The following is an 18,240-nucleotide window of genomic DNA, read 5'->3' on the forward strand; positions in this document are numbered from 1 at the left end:
ATCAATAGGACAGCGATCTGGGTTGTTCTTGTTTTCGTACATTTGAGGTTTTTTCTCCCTCACATTTCGAGGGTTTTCACCAGTGCGCGTTTTCGTTTGTCTTTCCTGACTGAACTCGACGAAGCGGTTTCCCTCTGAATCAGTCTTCAACTGCAAATCACCCCAACAAAGATCTCTCTGTTCTTTACCAGACCTCATCCCGAAGTAAATACAGTTGTTCAACCATAGAGCGTTAAGCAGGGATCTAGGAGACTCCGCAGCTGTAAAACGTTGCGATATCTTCATCTGAGAGCGGATCCCCTGCATTGGGTCGGTTTCCTTTGCCGATAGATTTTAACTGCTTTTGTTTCTTCTTTAAAATATCTTGTACTTCGTTGAATTCTTTGTCGTTATGAAATGAGAATCCATAGTTATTTTTTCGGAGATAGCGGTCTATACTTTGCAGAAAAGCTCTGATAGACGAGGGCTCATACTCGTCGCCGTTTTTTTTTTTTTTTTTGTTTTTTCGAGCAAGCACAAACTTTTTGATGATTGCTTGTACTTCCGCAGGCGTAATATTCTCTATTTCTCTTTTCTCGTCGCAAGTTTCGAGAAACTGTCTGAAAATCTTTAGATCATACAGCGTTTTCTTCTTAGTATTCTCGTTCTCTTGTTGTGTGGAAAATGCATTTACACCGTCGTCGCTTACCACAACAAATCTTGCAGCCGCCATTATTTTATTCTGAATAGCAAACTAAGTTCATTCAACAAAAAAGCGGGAGTTTTGACGTCATTGCCGATATGTCACTCGCGAGTGACATACGGAAAATACGTCACTCTGGTCCCAGATGTAGTGGTTATGCATTCTACGAGTGTTTTAGTTTTCAGTAAAACACTCCTGTTCATATAATAAGTTATGTTATGTTATGTTATGTTATGTTATGTTATGTTATATGTTGTATCCACCAAGTGTGAGTACGATAATTGTTTTATTAAAAACCATCAAGAAATATTGCTGGATTTTTTAGTGGTCTCTATTTATTGGACATGGTATAATGGCTCATACAGCTATTTCAATTAACGTTGTCGGGTCAAAATAAAGCTAAAAGACAAGACCGCAATGTTTTGTGGGGTTATTTTTTATGAACAATTTCATCAAAATCATCCCTGCACGTGCAGGTCATTGTACTGCTAATTACAACCTATTGTTTTCTCCAGGCATGACTGATTTTGATGAATTTGTTCATAAAAATCCCACGTAGACTTATGGTCTTAACTTTTAGCTTCATGCTTTGAACCGACAACGTTAGTTGAAATGACTGTATACCATGGCCGCTAAGCCAATAAAACTCCAGGGATTGCATTATACAATGATCCAGTTTTTAATAATTAGTGTAAATATATACCACACAAGTGAAAAGTGTCTTTCGCGCGCGCTGATTGGCTAGCTCGGAGGTGATTAGCCAAGTACTATTCACCTACGAGCAGCCGAAGAGAAACAAGATGGCTTCCCGTTTTGCCTCCGACACTTAAAAGGAAATTATTTCGATAAACAAGCCAGATGTTACAAAAAATACAAAAATACAAAAAGTTTAGCTTGACGGCATTCAGAAATAGTAAGGTATTTAATCTTTCCAACCTCATATTCTTATCCAAAAAATGAAAATAAAATGTCTTGTATACGAAAACTGCCGAGCACTATAATAACAATGTAAACAATGAAACATATAGGGCCAGTACTCTAAATCTGTTTAAAAGTAGTTTATTTTACGTGGATAAATAGCTTTCTAGCCTTTCATGCAAGCCTTCTTGTTACTGTCGGCAGTAAACAATGTTTAGATATGATTGTTGGCAAAATTGGAAATGGCTTAGAACGTGGTTTTGTTAAACACTGCCTGGACTATCTTTTAATAACAGACCCCACAGGTCACCAAAGCGTATGTGACACAGTCACCGTGGAAACGTGATATAAGAGTTTGTATGGCGTTAAAATTAAATCGCAATTTAGACAACAATATTCCCACAAAAACCTACAAAAAAATATAATAAAGTCTGAAAAAGCTTATCCGGTGTGTTTTGCTGTGTTTTGAAGGCTTCTCGGTGCTTCCAAACGCCGTTTTGAGTGGCTTATATCTCAGCGGCTGGTCCACGTGCATCACCGATTAATGTTAATGGAAGGTTCACAGCTACAAGTCGAATTTGAATGACATTTGGCCCGTCATTTGAGGAGAGCACTTTTAAACCCTCGCTAAAATTTGCTTGAAACTTAAGCACTCGCTTACCTACCTCATCATATGGCAAGAAGGATGATGTGCGGTCCATCCTGGGCAGCTCATTTCGGAGAACTTCATTTACTGAGACACAGGCCCTCGCTAAAAACAAAGTTTATTTCAAATCAGGTGCCAGTTTTACCGCCGACCGAGCCGTTTCCGTGGAATGTTGTGACAAATTAAACTCACTGTCAGGAAGGACCGCACATCATCTTTCTTGTCATATGATGAGGCAGGTAAGCGACTGCTTAAGGTGGCTCGATAGGCAAAAAACGAGTAATTTTGGTCAGTTTTTATAGATACTTTTCATTGCAAGAAACTCAATCAACCTATCAGTGTTTCCTTTAGTTTTTATATATTAATATTCCCAAAGTTGGTTGGCTTTAATTAAATACCTTAGGAAATATGGCACTAGGCCTGACCACACCCAATTCCGAGACAAATTTTCTATGGATCACGCTAACATCAATTTCTCTGGAAGGGCCAAGACTATGAACTTAACACTTGGCAAGCAGTAAGATAAGTTCCATGGCTATGCAATGAACCATTTGTGGCACTGTAAGTCAATGTTTACATGAAAAAAACCTACTCTGAAAAGATGCAAGAAAACCTAATCACGACGCTTTACCCCAGCTTCATAGGATGGCCCCTCTTGTGCCTCCAGAGTTTCTGAATATCCCTTTTCCCAGTTCCTCAATTGTTTTCGGCGTTTCTTGGCCGGTTCAGAGCTTTTACGGTTGGAGTGGCGCATACGCGTGCTGTCTAATTTATCACATGCGGCAACACTGTGAACACCAGGAGCAATACCAAGTTCTTGAAGGTCCAAAAGTAATGATGCTGCCCCATCATTGAAATGTGCAACAGCTAAGAAAGTTGCTAGTTCAATCACTGGTAAGCCTGAATGCTTTTCTTTCGTAGCCCTTTGCCAAACGAGAGCATTGATGGCCTCATTTCTGTTTTGCGTCCCGCCATGCAAACATCTGCTGAGAAAATCTCTGTCACTCAGGGCTTCAAACGAAGGAAGAATGGCTTTGGCCACAGCTGGTGGAAGAGGGTGCTCATGTGAATAATCTGTAGTTCCATTTGCTTGATCCCTCTGAAAACCACACCATAAGTGTTCAGTAGGCGGGCAGAGGTCATGATCAGGGTTGTCATCGGTAGCTTGGGTGTGATGCCATATGGCCATGACTGCATTTTGCATAGCACCAATATCATGGGTGTTCTCCCTGATTGCTTTTCCATAATAGACTTGCAAACTGTCAATTGTCTTATCAGTCAACCTTCCCCTGCCACCAAATTTTAGAAGTACTCTCCTCAAATGACGGCCCAAATGTCATTTAAATTCGACTTGTAGTTGCCAACCTCTCATTAACATAATACAGTGATGCACGTAGACCAGCCGCTGAGAAATAAATTAATCAAAACGGCGTTTGGAAGCACTGAGAAGCCTTGGAAACGCAGCAAAAAACACCGGGTAAGCTTTTTCAGACTTAATTATATTTTTTGTGGGTTTTTGTGGAAATATTGTTGTCTAAATTTCGATTTAATTTTAACGCCATACAAACTCTTATACCACGCTTGCATGGTTACCTGTGTCAAATACGCTTTGGTGACCGGTGCTGACCCATAATGTTTTGCAGCATGGTTTCAACTGAACAACAAGACGAATTTCACACAACAATTGAAGAAATGACATCTTAGCATCTAAACAAGTGCCTTTTAAAGTTTTATTTGCTCGCCAGAAAGCGAGACGGAACTTTCTACAATAAGAAATCGCTTACCCGAGATTTCAAAATTTCCCACCATTCGTCGGTATAACGTCAAAAATGAAAGAATATTTCGTCCGCTAGTTATTCAGCTTGTGTGGTTTATACTAAAACAGTGTGTCGGTGAAAGTGAAACAGTGAAACAGTGTCGGTGAAAATAATTGTTACCTATAATGAACATTGTATCTCTGTCATTCATTACTGTGCCTTAAGTTTACCATCTAACTTTATTAAAAAAAAAAGCCTTTTACTGGTGAGTAAATTTTTAATCTTCATCCTTTGAACAACCTCGAAACAACCCGGGGCCGGATATGTTTCAATATGCAAATTAGCTCTTTTATTCGACAATTTTATGGCTTTATAGTTGCCATCGTTTTATGACGTTTGGGAAAAAAATTTTGAGTAAAAGAGCTAAATAGTATGATTGCCTGAAAGTTTCATTTTTCTAAAAAATTGAAAGCTTTTTACTGAAAATGTTTGCATTATTTTAAAGTTGTCTTTTGTTAGTAATCTCTTCCTTGAAAACCAATAACATATGACCATAATATATAATGACCCGTAATATATGATCCTTGTTTTTTCCGTCTTTAGGGCAAAGTATTAATCTTTCTATTTTTGGCCCTTTCTCCGTTATTTTAACACCTTCATTCTCCTAATGTAAATTATATAGATGACTGGGGAAGAAAAAGAATTAAAAAAAAAAAAAGAGAAATAAAAACAATTGGACAGTGTCACGCAACAGGTGCACCGAAAAAGTTTTCTGTGGTTTTCTTTTTAAGTTCAGCAACGGAGCCGCTGAAATCTTGACCTCAGCAGTCTATGTTTATTGCAAAATATATACCGTGGCAGTTACACAAGACGTACAGATATAATGTCCCCGGAATCTGCCGTCCCAGAACGATTCTTATTGTTGATTTACGGGCGGAAAACTTAAGTTCAGAGCAAAACGCGAGCTATCAATAACGAGCGATACCAAAAATTATGATGCGAAACGACAACTTATAAACTGAAAAGGCGTGACGAAAATTCTTCAGTAAATTAAAGGAACCCTGAAATAAAGGCACACAGCAGGCCGTACAATCATATCTCACAACTTGGGGTTGCAATGGGACAAGGGAAAGTAATCCCTGCTATTTTGTCACATTTCTCTCCATTTGGTCAACAATTCCAAAGAAATTAGACGAAACGTTTTCCCAACTACGGTGAACTTGTACCGTGGCCGAGAGTGGCCATCGAAAGTAAAAACTCAAAATCAAAAGTCGATTTTCAAAGTGAAAAGTCAAAATCTAATATCAAAAGTCGATTAACGAAATAAAAAGTCGAATTGAAAGGTCGATTTTCAAATTGGAAAGCCAACATCCAAATTCGATTTGCAAAGCGAAAGTCAAAGTCAAAAATCGATTTATGAAGTTTAAAGTCAAAACTGAAAATCGATTTCCCAAAATCGAAAACTAACTATTACAACAGAAAATCGCTTTTTGAAAAACGCAATTCTCACTTCTCACTTTCCACTTTGACCACCCCTCCACCCCCCTCCTCTATCAAAGCGGAAGACTTGGTAGCCTCGCCCAGCACCTCAACTGCTGGCAACGATCGCGCATTCATGTGTGTTCTCCTTTCCGGCTCTTCATGGCTCACACACTCTGGACAAAGCTGCAGCATTCATTTGGGCAAAAGGACATCAAACAGTTGTTTCAACTGAATGAGGTGAGACGTACCTTAATATTTAAAAGCTGAAGTAAATATTCAGTACTTTTGAAACTCAAAGCTCGTGCACGTACCAGATGTTATTGAACCATGATTTATTAAAAACTGCAAATGGACGATTGTAGCTTGTGGACTGAGTAAATGTTTCGGATAATTTAATGCATTTTCAGTTAAACGGCTCATTTTATGTGTATTTCAATTGCTCAGTCTTATTTTTCAAGTTAATCGTGGTTCATGGTCGCGCCTAATGTCTCCAGCGTGGCATCCCCTGACTGGCGTACACCGCGCGCTTCCTCAAAGAAAAAAGAAATCACCACGGCCAAAGCTTTGCCTACAGGCGTAAAATTTGAAGGACATTGGCAAGTTTTTGGCGTTGAATTGACATGAAATATACCCTGACACACGGGGAAGCATCGATGCTGGAGTAAGAAAATGTTAGTACCCCCTTCCCTTCCCCCACCCCCCCCCCCAACGAAAACAAAAATATATAAATAACATATTTTCAGCGATTGAGTTATTTTTGTTTTCTTTACTGCTTTCTATTCTTTTGGTATTACATTAGTGGATAAAAAATCCGGAGTTGAGATTATCATATTTTTAATTTTACTTGATCCAACAGATAAGCGAAGATGCTTTTCTGAAAATGGATATCAGAGATCTAGATAAATTACTCTGACAGAAAACGCCTGATGGGTAAGTTTTCAGAGTTTTGTTGCCGAATATGTGTCACTTTATTATTAATTCTAAAATAATGGTGCACAATGCGTACTTAGTGTGTCTCCATCAAAGAACTGAAACATGACAAAAGAACAGAAACATGAAGGTCACAGTTCATATCGACACGCTAAAATATATATTTATTGTTTGGTTTTTGCTGTATATTTATCTGTCGTCTTTCTTCTTTTTTTGTTATTTCGGTTAGTTGATATAGGTTATATTTCATGCTTGGATGGTTCCCCTATGTTAGTCTATGAATAATTTATAGTATATTGGTTGTTTACAAGTAATATTATGCATTTTGTCCATAGATGCTCAAAGGGCATTGAATTGAAAGAGTTATGGGAATCCAGGAAGAGGTAATACGGAGCAAGTACAGAATGCAGGGCACTTATTTGCATGTCACTGAATAACAATAGTTCCCGTTGTGATATGCCCCATTCTACACAAGCTTCTAACACATGCAAGTGAGGTGGACTGAAGTGCCTTGTATTCTGTAGTTTTACGGATAATGTCAGTTGATAAGATAGACAAGAGGGGAGAGTGGGGTCCCCTTAATAATCAGCACTCTAAAACAAAATAGGATATTATAACTTTATTTATGCATGCATGCATGCATGGTATTTCTTTCAGGTACATATGATAATAATAATTATAAACTATTATCATTTTTTTCTCTCAATTGAGTTCAATAACCACACATCAGCTCAGTGACAGTAGACCTTAATATTAGAAGAGGGGGTTTGAAGAGGGCTTTAGGGGGGTGAGGTCCACATCTAGAGCTTGCAGAAAGAACAAACAAAACTAAATAGTATCTATATATTACAAACATTGTCAACAAGCTTACATTCTTTGAATATCCATTACCCCCTTACCCAACGTTTTTCTCTATAACCATATTTGGCATAGGTTGGTCAATGATGCAGCCTGCTCTGGCACTCATTTCCGCTTCTTGCTTGTCAATGATGCAGATTTTTTGTTCCACTGAACAACCCAGAGTGCAACAATCTAGAAGCCCCAATGGTACTATGAAAAAACAAATTTTGTGTTCCTGTCTGTGTATTCATATTATTCTGATTTGATATCAGCTGTGTAAGAGCAGGGAGTGGGCAATTATGTTTATGACGTATCAATAGGGACTCCACAAATTTTTTTAGGGACTAAATGTTTTAAATAATTACTGGTTGATTAAACCATTTTCTTTTATTTTAGAGATTTAAAGAAAACTCAATAGGAAATTGACTGGCAAATACCTTTAGGATATGGCAAGGAAGAAGCAGATGACAAATTGAAGAAAGTGATTAAAGACTGAGAACAATAACATGTGATGGCAGTTCTGTTACATGATTTATTACAACTGTCATTTTCTAATAAATGCTTTCCTATTAAAATGTTAAAAAATCTTTACAAAGTGTGATTGTTTATGAATTCTTATTCAAAGTGCGACTGCCTATGCCGACAATTTCACTTGTTCTTAAATTTGATCGGCCAAGAGGTCAAGCTGACCAGCCATTACGAAGCTGGGCAGCTACCCGCTTGGCCTCAATCGCACTGTACGGAAGTGATGTTCTCACTTCAATTATTTCATATACATCTTGCACAGATAATTTAGCCAATCAGAGTGTTGTCGGCAAAGGCAGAATGAACAGAACATAGTCTGTATTACAGGCATCCCCCCCAATAACTATTATATTCTCCAGCAACCCCTTACCCACCCACCCCAACCCAATTTTTGCTGTTCCCTTATCCATTCTCTCTCAATTTACGCCTGCTTTGCAAGCTATAATAATTATTACTGTCAAGAGAACATGATACTGTACATGTCAGCATGACAAGCAAGTTGTATAATATACATTATTTGAAAGGGGGGGGGGGGGGGGGGAGCTCATTTAAGTTATTTACATGTACAGAGACCAAAAATTATGCCACAAGATTTATGACGTACACGGAGTTAAACAGTGGACACTTTCGTTTTAATAAGGAAAGAAAGGAAGTTTCTTAAGCTTATGAGTTGTAAAACCATTAATTAAAGCTCTCAAAGTCCTCAAACTACAAACCTCCAACGGATTCCAAGAGCCCTTTGCAAATACTTCAAAATAATCGATGGTCTTTCATTGAGTTGTAGCAATTTATCTACGAGTGTTTGAACTAGAATTTGAGCAGAAAGTAAATACGTGTTTTGGTTTGTACTATGTGAATTTAATTGCTCTTTTGCAATGCAAAGTAAGTTCTTACCGCGCACCTTCTGTTCTTCGTCCATTCCTCAATGAACGAAAACTTCGCCTCAGTCTTCGGCTCTGTTATGAAAAAAAGTTTAGGGGAGGGGAGGGGTGGTCAAAGTGAAAACTCGAAAGTCGAAATTGAGAGGTGAGTAGTGCGATTCGAAAATCGATTTTTTTTTTCGACTTTCCAGTTTGAAAATCCACTTTTTAATTCGACTTTTTATTTCGTTAATCGACTTTTGATGTTTGATTTTGACTTTTCACTTTGAAAATCGACTTTTGATTTTGAATTTTTAGTTTCGATGGACACTGTCGGCCGCCGTAGAACTTGGGTGTACTAGAATTGCAGTTACAGGGTAATATACAAAAAATTCAGAATAAAAATAAAAATAATAACAATGGTAATAGTAATAGTAATAGTAACAGTAATAGTAATAGTAATAGTAATAGTAATAGTAATAGTAATAGTAATAGTAATAGTAATAGTAATAGTAATAGTAATAGTAATAGTAATAGTAATCGTAATGGTAATGGTAATGGTAATGGTAATGGTAATGGTAATGGTAATGGTAATGGTAATGGTAATGGTAATGGTAATGGTAATGGTAATGGTAATGGTAATGGTAATGGTAATGGTGATGGTGATGGTGATGGTGATGGTGATGGTGATAGTGATAGTGATAGTGATAGTGATAGTGAAAGTGATAGTGATAGTGATAGTGATAGTGATAGTGATAGTGATAGTGATAGAGATAGAGATAGTAATAATAATAGTAATAGTAATAGTAATAGTAATAGTAAATAGTAATGGTAATGGTAATGGTAATGGTAATGGTAATGGTAATGGTAATGGTAATGGTAATGGTAATAGTAATAGTAATAGTAATAGTAATAGTAATAGTAATAGTAATAGTAATAGTAATAGTTACAGGTATAACAATAATAATAATAATAATAATAATAATAATAATAATAATAATAATAATTTTTAAATTTAAAAATGAAATATATCTTTATTAAAATATTCCACACAAATTGCTGTTTACACGTTAAAAGTATACATTTAAAAAAAGAGCTATTAAAAACCCTTTTACAATTTATTTCGATTAAAAAAAGAGACTATTTTCAAGCACAATTTCAGTAATAATAATAATAATAATAATAATAATAATAATAATAATAATAATAATAATAACAACAACAACCGTTCAAATTGAAACAAACATTAAAAGGTGCCCGATCTAACCAATTTTGTTTAATTTAAGGTTAATTTAATGCGTTTCTCATTTCATGTTAACTGCGCAAATTACATAGATCGCATTACCTGCAATGACTTATTTCGTTAAGTAATGCGCAGCAATAGTGTGCAGTGTAATCACTGGCAGATTACTCTCTTTCTTTGTTGTTTAACTGTTTGGAACTTGAGACTTCATATAACGCAACACGATATGCTGAAATTTTAACTGAGTGGAGATATTTAAAGTCGCCTTTTACCTTTATGTTGAAATAAAGTTTCAAGGAAATGTCGATTGAGTCACGCGTGTTTGTTTGTTTGTTTGTTTGTTTTGTTTTTTTTTTTTTTGCCATTCCGAGCCGTACAAAACCTTTCTCTGGCGAGTTTACTGTTCAACAGCGTTGCCGGCCAAAGAGGAGGCCGCCGGCGACCGCTATGGGTCGCTACTTTAAACCGGAATTGTCGCAAAATAAAAAAAAAATAAAAAATTCTGGTCTTTTTTTTAACGGCCTCCGATTAACTACATATTTCGCCATGTCGTGGCCGAGTTTGAGCTTCATTTGTCAATTTCCTCCAAGAAAAGCGGGGCTCAAGTCCTCCAGATAGGTTTCAAACTATGATATGTAACAACGTTAGCGACCAAAGGCTAAGCATGCAGTCCATTTTAAATCTGCCAATCAACGCTTAGCGACCGTTACGCTTTAAATACTCAACCCTGCCTTAAACGGGAGTTTTGACACTTTTGATTGGTTGATTTAAATTGACCGCATTCTTAGAATTCGTTTGGTTGCTGTCTTTGCTACAGATCATATTTTGAAACCTACCTGAAGGACTTGAGCTCTGCTTTTCTCGGAGGAAATTTGACGAATGAAGCCCAAGCTCGGCCACGACATGGCGAAAAATGAAGTTCATCGGAAGCCGTTGAAAAAAAGGCACGAATTTTTCAATTTTGTGGCAATTCCTGTTTGAAGTAGCGACACATAGTGGTCGCCGGCGGCTTCTTGCCTGCTTTGTCTCCCTCTCTCTAGTACCGGCCATTTTTGATCCGCTAAGCGATATAAATACGGCTAAAACATTTGAGTGTGCCCGTGTCGACGAGATACACAGCAACAGATGAGATTCCAATAGAATCGAAACTGCAGTCTTGCATGACAGATAACATTGGACACTCACCAGAAGAAATTTCACTAGCATCCAAGAAACTCATAAGACAGTTGTCTGTCTTCGCTTTAAATATCTGCTGCCGATGCGAGCTAAGCCACAAAATAATGGAGGTACATGTCAGCTCTAAGAACACAATAGCTGTTTTTCAGATAAGAAGCAACTCAGAGAGCTAAAAGACAGCACTACAACAAAGCTATAGCTCTCGAAAGCGACAGAAAACAATGATCAGCTTTGTAAAGACGAGAATCCGTTAGACAAGCATATCCGTGATAAATAATCTGCAATCTTCACGCAACGAGATACAATAGCATAAGCATTAATTCACGGATTAAGAAATCCACGGATTCTGTATCTTCACAGCTAACATTTATTTAGCGCTACCTGAAATCGTGAAGTCAATCCAAGCCGATAAACCTTAACAAATGCCACAGAGCTAGCATACACAATGGCATATAAAAACCTAATCGTTACGGCTCAGAGTGATCAGTAAGAAACCCTCCATTCAGCATATTTGAGAATTCCCCCTCACGATCAAGAGCAACACCATTAAGCAGAGCGGTGTCATCACATTTTGATCTAAAGGGAATAATCTCTTATACAAAAGGAAAATCGCTTAAAGACATGCTTGTTAAAGCATGAAAAGGCTTTTATCAACACAACGGACACACAGTGGGAGTCGTGCAGGTCTGTCAACCCCATTTTAACATGCACATAACAGAAAACTCACCAGAGAAGGTTTCTACGGCTCGGAGCACCACGCGTGACTCAATCAACATATCCTTGAAACTATGTTTCAACCAAAAAGTTAAAAGACAATATTAAATATCTCCAAATTTCAACCGATCGTGTCGCGTGAATATAAAATCTAAAATTCCCAACAGTAATTACACCACACAAACAGAGGGTGGTCTACCTGTGGTGTGATATGATGATGTGATTTATTATTGACCTTTTTCATAAATGGCGGCCGATAAATTATTCTCTTGTTTTCATGAAAAATAGCCTTACTAGCCTCGTCAGCGTGTGCAAAATTCAAAAGAAGTTTTACTCTGAAATGAGGTTAATAGGCCTAATTAACATATATTGAAAAGAATAATAAATTGGCCGCCATTTATGCAAAAGGTCTATCTGTTTATTTATTTACTTAGTTTGCTAGCTATTTTGATATATTAGGTACTGTCTCCGCCTTTCCTGCCCCTACCACCCTTTTTGAATATTCTTATTATCCTGTATAGTTTTCCAAATGCTAGAATTTTTAAATATGTATGTATGACGTTAGAGTAATTTAACTGGCATAATGGGGTTGACAGGCCTACGCGACTCTCATGTGCGTGTTTAGCCTAAATAAGAGTTTTGCCCTCACGGGTTATGTCTTCCAAAGAACACCCTTTTCTCTATGAAAAGAGCGGTGCTCCCGGTAAAATTTTCTTTTAGCGCTAGATTTTCTTCTTATTAAATGCCACATTATTAAACCGATGCCTGCTTATGGAGGTTTATGAACTTTTAAAAACATAATTACGAGACCCAACTTGAGTTAAAGTTCGACAAAAGAATTATTAAGAAACAATGTCGACATCTGTTCAGCAATAATCATGATAAACAAAAGGAGAACTGAAAAATATAATTCGCACATGAGGGCCTGAATGGATATTGTAGTCATTTTCATCTCCGAAATATGAATCAGCGAAATTTCTTACAAATCGGATTCCCACGCGGCAAATCATGCAAAAACTTTAAAAAAATTCCTTTTTTAACTCGACTGACGTTTCGTTCTTGTGTTAAAATGAATGTTATGTATGTATCTACAATTAAGGTCAAACTTTTAATATGGCGGCCCTGAGTTATTAACATTTAATAATTGCATGTTGCTCAACGCGAAACGCCGTTAGCCAATCTTTTAACAATTATGAGCAGCTACGAAAATTTATTCGAGGGAAAGTGCAATTAAACTTAACAACGAGAAAAGATTATTCATTTTCCAGGGGCAGGTGTCTCCCCTTTCAGTTTTTTTTTTTTTTAGTAAAACACGCGAATGAGCATTATTAGAGTGTTAATCTTTAACAGTCTTGGTTCCTTCATCTAAAAGAAATTAATTGCACTTTTACTGGTTTGAGGATACACAGAATTTCAAGTTACTACAGTGTAAAAGGTACGTGATTGTGGGGTTTAACGAAAGACCAACAAAGGACCAACAAACGAAGTTTCCTCTTCTACTTTTTCACTCCCTCAAATTGGTTTCGGTTTTCTAATCACTTCATTTAGAGATAAAAACAGCACTGAAAACAGACACGGAGAGGTCAGGAATTCTTTTATCTGCTAAGTGAGAGTCATGCATTCACATTAGCTTGAGCTTTGAATTAAATCGAAGACGATCAGCGAAATAAAGATACTTTCAGAAAACTTTCAACCAATTAATACATACCAAACAAGATGCACGCATTAATAAACGAACTCAGCAACAAAAGCTTCTAAGCTCATATGAATACGAATCAATATTTATCTAATCAAGAAAGTTTGCGTTGTCATTAACCACCAAATGGAAATCAAAGTTGATGCTCTAAACATGTTTATTATAAAAAAAATAGTAGCAAGAGCAAGGGCATTTTTGATCATGTCAGGTCTACGGTGCTGACCGTTTCTCACTTGGAAAACTGGAATGTGGGCAACTGTTTCTGTCAAGTAAAAATGAAGAGTTTCCGTTGTGTCCGATTCATTTCTTGGAAACCCTGAAGCAGCGCCTCTATCGGCATCGATCTGTTTATGTTTAGGGAACAGCTTGCACTTTAACTACAAAAATGATTGCGCTACATAATTATAAACGATAACCCGAACTTTATTTACTTCTATCATTTCGAACTTGATAATGGTGTCAAGACGACTCCGAAACGTTGTTCCGTTTTATCGTTTATTTTTACTTGCACTGCATAATTATCAGGCGATAAATTTCAGACCAAAAACCTTACGAAAGATATTTTGATTTATTTCAGACCTTTGTTTTCCCCGCCTTCCTTGCTCTTTTGTTGTCAGATATAACCTGTAAATTAATGTTAAATTAGTGGAACGCTATTCTGTTAGACAGCTCAGTTCGAACAAAACTATCTAAATGACAAGTTTTAAGCAAGGACAGAAAAAAACACAAAGTAAATAATGCACGAGAACTATTCAAGGCTGTCAAGGCAAGGCATGGCAAGGCTGCAGATTAGCTTCTACGTGTGCACCAATAAACTACAAAAAGGGAAGTTTGAAGACGATTAATTAATATTTTGTATGGACAACCCTAGCGAATGAAAATACTTGCCATCGTTTTCTCGAGCCTTGCTTGTTGTTTGATTCTGAAAATCTCACCAATTTGCATTATAAACTAAATTTAAATATGTTCCTCTATTTAACTGGATAACCTTTTGTCCATTTTTCCTGCCCGTAAGTTTTTGGGATTGTGTACCACATTTAGGCTTGCTATTGAAATTTTTAAAAGGTGAACTAAAAAAAAAAGGTAAAAGGAAAAAAACAAGAAAAAAATGTTTAAAAGATGTATGCTAAACAGAAATTAGCAAAAATTAACTTTCTTATCGGAAGCAATTTCTCCGGTCTCAATGGTTCTTTCAAAAACGAAAACTACCAGATTATGTATATTTACTAGAAATGGAAGAGCTTCTTTAGTTCACTTAAAAGAAATCATTTGTATTTGCCTATGTTATGAGGTTTACCCACAAATCCCTAATACATAAAGTTCTTGTTGCAGTGTCTTCGGTGATAATGAAAGATGATCTTCTGGACAATTTTCTTCCTGTTTACGTTCGTGAACTTAGTCGAGTCAAGAGGTAAGTTTTCGTTAAGATCCGTAGTGAGTGTTTCATAATCCGAAACAGAAGCGCTCCTCCTTTAAATAGCAAATAAACAGAGCGCGTACGTACTTCTGATTTCAGAATACGATTGCGCTTTTATGAACATCATTATACTATCCATTGCATTGGTGAAAATGTGCATGTTGTTCTCTCAGCATCTGAAAACATCCAATATCGAACCATTTAATGTCCATTAAGTTTCCGATAACAGAAATTAGGAAAAGTCTTCGGCTATCTCTCATAACCTTTGCCAGCTTCCTTGGTTCGTGATAACATGTACCCACCCGGACTCCTTTGAAAGGCGGATCCGGCAGCCGCGACTTTAAACTTAAATGACTTTTTTTTTAATAATTGAACAAACGCTAAGGCCATAAAACGCCTTGACTTAATGAGAATTTTATCTGCAAACAATTTGACTCGTAGATTATTGTTCATTGACTTTCATGTTACCATTGCAACTATTTTTTTTGACAAAATAAATTTACACAATTTTAAGTAATAGAAGAAGTAAATGAATAAATGAAGTATGTAAATAAAGAAGTCACATTTGGTGTTATCATGACAAATATTTATAATTTTTGACAAATTTAAGAGCCGTTGTCAGAAACTTTCAAGAATCCGGCGACAGAAGCGAAAATTCGAATTTCTTTTTATTTGCCCAAAAGACCCTTTTGGTGAACGATTTTCAAAAATAATATTCAAAAGTTCCAGCGAATTTTTATTTTGGCAAAAATTGGGAAAGTTCGAAATCGGCGTTAACGTGTCCGATGGCCCGATTGAAATTATGGAATTAGTACATTTTTTAAAACTCTCGCTCAAGACAAGGCAACGTTTTCTCGATCTGATGTTTTCACGATCATTTTTACATCCCTCGTGCTTTCTTCCAAACTGTATTTTATCTCGGCCTGAACATTATTTCATTTGAAGTTGCCCACGTAAAGAAAACAATGTGTGCCATTCCTTAGATAGAGTGATTTTTGCCATATTTGCCATATTTGCCAACGGTACTTTGCGAAATAGTACTTTGCGAAACGGTACATTGCGAAATGGTACTTTGCTAAACGGTACTTTGCGAATGGTACTTTGCGAATGGTACTTTGCTAAACGGTTCTTTGCGAATGTTTCTTTGCGAATAATAACTTCTGCTAACCCGTTGGCGCGTTCTCTCATCCTTCGGTCGTGTTGCCACCGGCAGCATGGCTTCGATTGATCTTCATGGTGCTCTTCGATCGCAAAGGCCTCGGTCATTTTCTCGAAATTTGACCTCTCAGCGGTGGCCCGCTTCTCATAGGTACGCTTATTCACCAGAAGCAACACTCTGCTCTCTGTTACCCTACGTTCAGAGTGAGAGTGCGTTGGCCGCCATCTTGTTTTGCGTGGCCACTGGAAGAATTAAACAGGCCCTCGGACTGGACTTGAGACACTATGGACCATAAGGATCGGACCCCAGATTAGACAACTGGTATGATCCAATTGGCTCTCCAGGCCAGAGCTTATTCTGGCATCCTTAACAAAAGACAGATGGGATTGGATTCTTGTCCATTGCAAACATTGCACGGTACTTTGCGAAACGAAACAAAATAAAAATTCGCTGGAACTTTTGAATATTATTTTTGAAAATAGTTCTCCAAAAGGGTCTTTTAGGGCAAATAAAAGGAAATTCGAATTTTCGCTTCTGTCGCCGGATTCTTGAAAGTTACTGCCAACGGCTCTTAAATACCTTTTTGAGGAAATCATGCTTTTCTAACTCATATTGACTTTTACGTTATTGGCTCTATTGGTTTTGATTACTTTTCGCTCTACTTTAAAGCATTACTGAAGTTTCAAGAAATCAGGAATTCTAAGATGGCGGATCCAACATGACCGCCACTGAGCAATGGTGACAATATAATAACATGTCATATAATGTCATTGCTTCTCGTTGCGGAGCTCGAGGAAACATTTTTGGACGGGCAATTCATCCTCCAAGAACCATTCTCATAGTTTAAATATTCCCGGAGCCATAGAGGGGGGGGGGGGGAGGGGGGGGGGGCAATTCGGCGGCCTGATCTATCATTTATTTATTTACCTTCGCCTTACTAAAATGTAGGTACAGATCTATATACACGAATGTACGTAAAAAAATATTAGGCAGGGGGACCACTACAGCCTAGCAAATTACAGCGGTTCCCACGTTAATTGTTTAAAACTTAAAACCTTATTAAAGCAACTAATATATAAGCAACAAAAATCAACGGAATAAAAAGGAAAGTTCAAATTCCTAGAAGCAGCACGTCGGCGGGCACAGTAGAGTCCTCGCTATGTTGCACCTGGGAAAGATTGTTTTCCAGGTTCTAATGTCGTCAACGTCGTACAGGTTCAGAGCTTTATTGTAATATTGAAGGAGTAAACTTTTAAATGAGACTAAAGAGATGTGGCTTGTGTGAAGGTAGGACATTCTATGGGCGGGTATGAAAAATGAACGTTGATAAGTAACAGCTGTACTTCGCTTATGAATATAAGTAAAAGCATTGCTGCTCGATGACCTAGTAAATCTCGTTAATTGTCTGGTTACAGGCAGAGCTTCACTATCAAAGCTACTATAGACAGGGTTATAACCCAAATTGTCCACAACATGGGATATGAGTAGTCTTCAGAACGCTTGAGACCAGAGTCGAAGAAAATGTGATCAGAAGTGTTCGCAACCCATGGACACATACAGCAAAGGGAAAGTGACTTCTGATTCGTACCTGGTTAACAATAACTGCCCCAAAAACATTCCGAAATCTTACCGAGATATTTTTCTGCTCTCTTCCAGCATTTCTGTAAGCCAAAGCCCAGGCTACTATGAAAATGAAAAGTTCTAATTTGCTTTGATCAACACCTGAGGAATGGGTCTTAGGATGATGAATAAAGGGATGCGGTGGCGCGGTCCATTATTAAAAGCATTTTGAAACTAAAAGCAGGAATTTCTCTATTTCTAAAAAACTTTAATGTTGTGATTGCTTTCCATGGTAATCGCGTCTGTGAACACAAACGTAGCACACGCAAATGTTCTCGGACAAATTTCTAAACAAGGTCACTACTGGGTTGCGTTTGCCCAAGCATTAAATTGAAAGAAACAAACGTTGGCCGTTCTTCGCACTTCCATCACCAGGTCTAGGTGAGGTTAAAATGGCCACAGAAAGCATGTTTGGGAAATTTCATTGCTTGAAACTTTTCAAAGCTCCCTGCCTCTGATGAGGTCCGATCTTTTCTTCGGCTTGATCAAATCTTCATGTTATTCTGGCATAGAAACAGCAAAATCTCACATCCGGTGGGGTGCCAATACCATGCAAGGGGGGTGATGGCGGATAG

The 18,240-nt window shown here is 37.4% G+C and overlaps 2 protein-coding genes and 1 long non-coding RNA gene across 3 annotated transcripts; 1 reads left to right on the forward strand and 2 right to left on the reverse strand.

Annotated features, from left to right (window-relative positions):
• Positions 1-244: 244 nt before the first annotated feature.
• Positions 245-712, reverse strand: LOC146466379 (uncharacterized). The gene has a single exon (XM_085127424.1). It carries the CDS (start codon positions 710-712, stop codon positions 245-247), a length of 468 nt encoding a protein of 155 aa, XP_084983550.1.
• A 2,147-nt stretch (positions 713-2,859) lies between these two features.
• LOC146466380 (uncharacterized) lies at positions 2,860-3,833 on the reverse strand. Its single transcript, XM_085127426.1, has 2 exons — positions 3,823-3,833; positions 2,860-3,562 (listed from the first exon to the last, which is right to left on the reverse strand). The coding sequence occupies exons 1-2, from the start codon at positions 3,831-3,833 to the stop codon at positions 2,860-2,862; spliced, it is 714 nt and encodes a 237-aa protein (XP_084983552.1).
• A 2,446-nt stretch (positions 3,834-6,279) lies between these two features.
• On the forward strand, positions 6,280-8,959 carry LOC146466381 (uncharacterized). Its single transcript, XR_014868026.1, has 3 exons — positions 6,280-6,415; positions 6,751-6,798; positions 7,652-8,959. It is a non-coding gene; the product is annotated as an uncharacterized LOC146466381 (long non-coding RNA).
• Positions 8,960-18,240: the final 9,281 nt, after the last annotated feature.

This window comes from Pavona decussata, unplaced genomic scaffold, assembly GCF_977016875.1.
Source record: "Pavona decussata unplaced genomic scaffold, jaPavDecu1.1 SCAFFOLD_144, whole genome shotgun sequence".
Classification (NCBI taxonomy): Eukaryota; Metazoa; Cnidaria; class Anthozoa; order Scleractinia; family Agariciidae; genus Pavona; species Pavona decussata.

Excerpts from the sequence above, each read along its gene's own strand:
- LOC146466379 (XM_085127424.1), bottom strand. The coding sequence starts at position 712 with ATGGCGGCTGCAAGATTTGTTGTGGTAAGCGACGACGGTGTAAATGCA.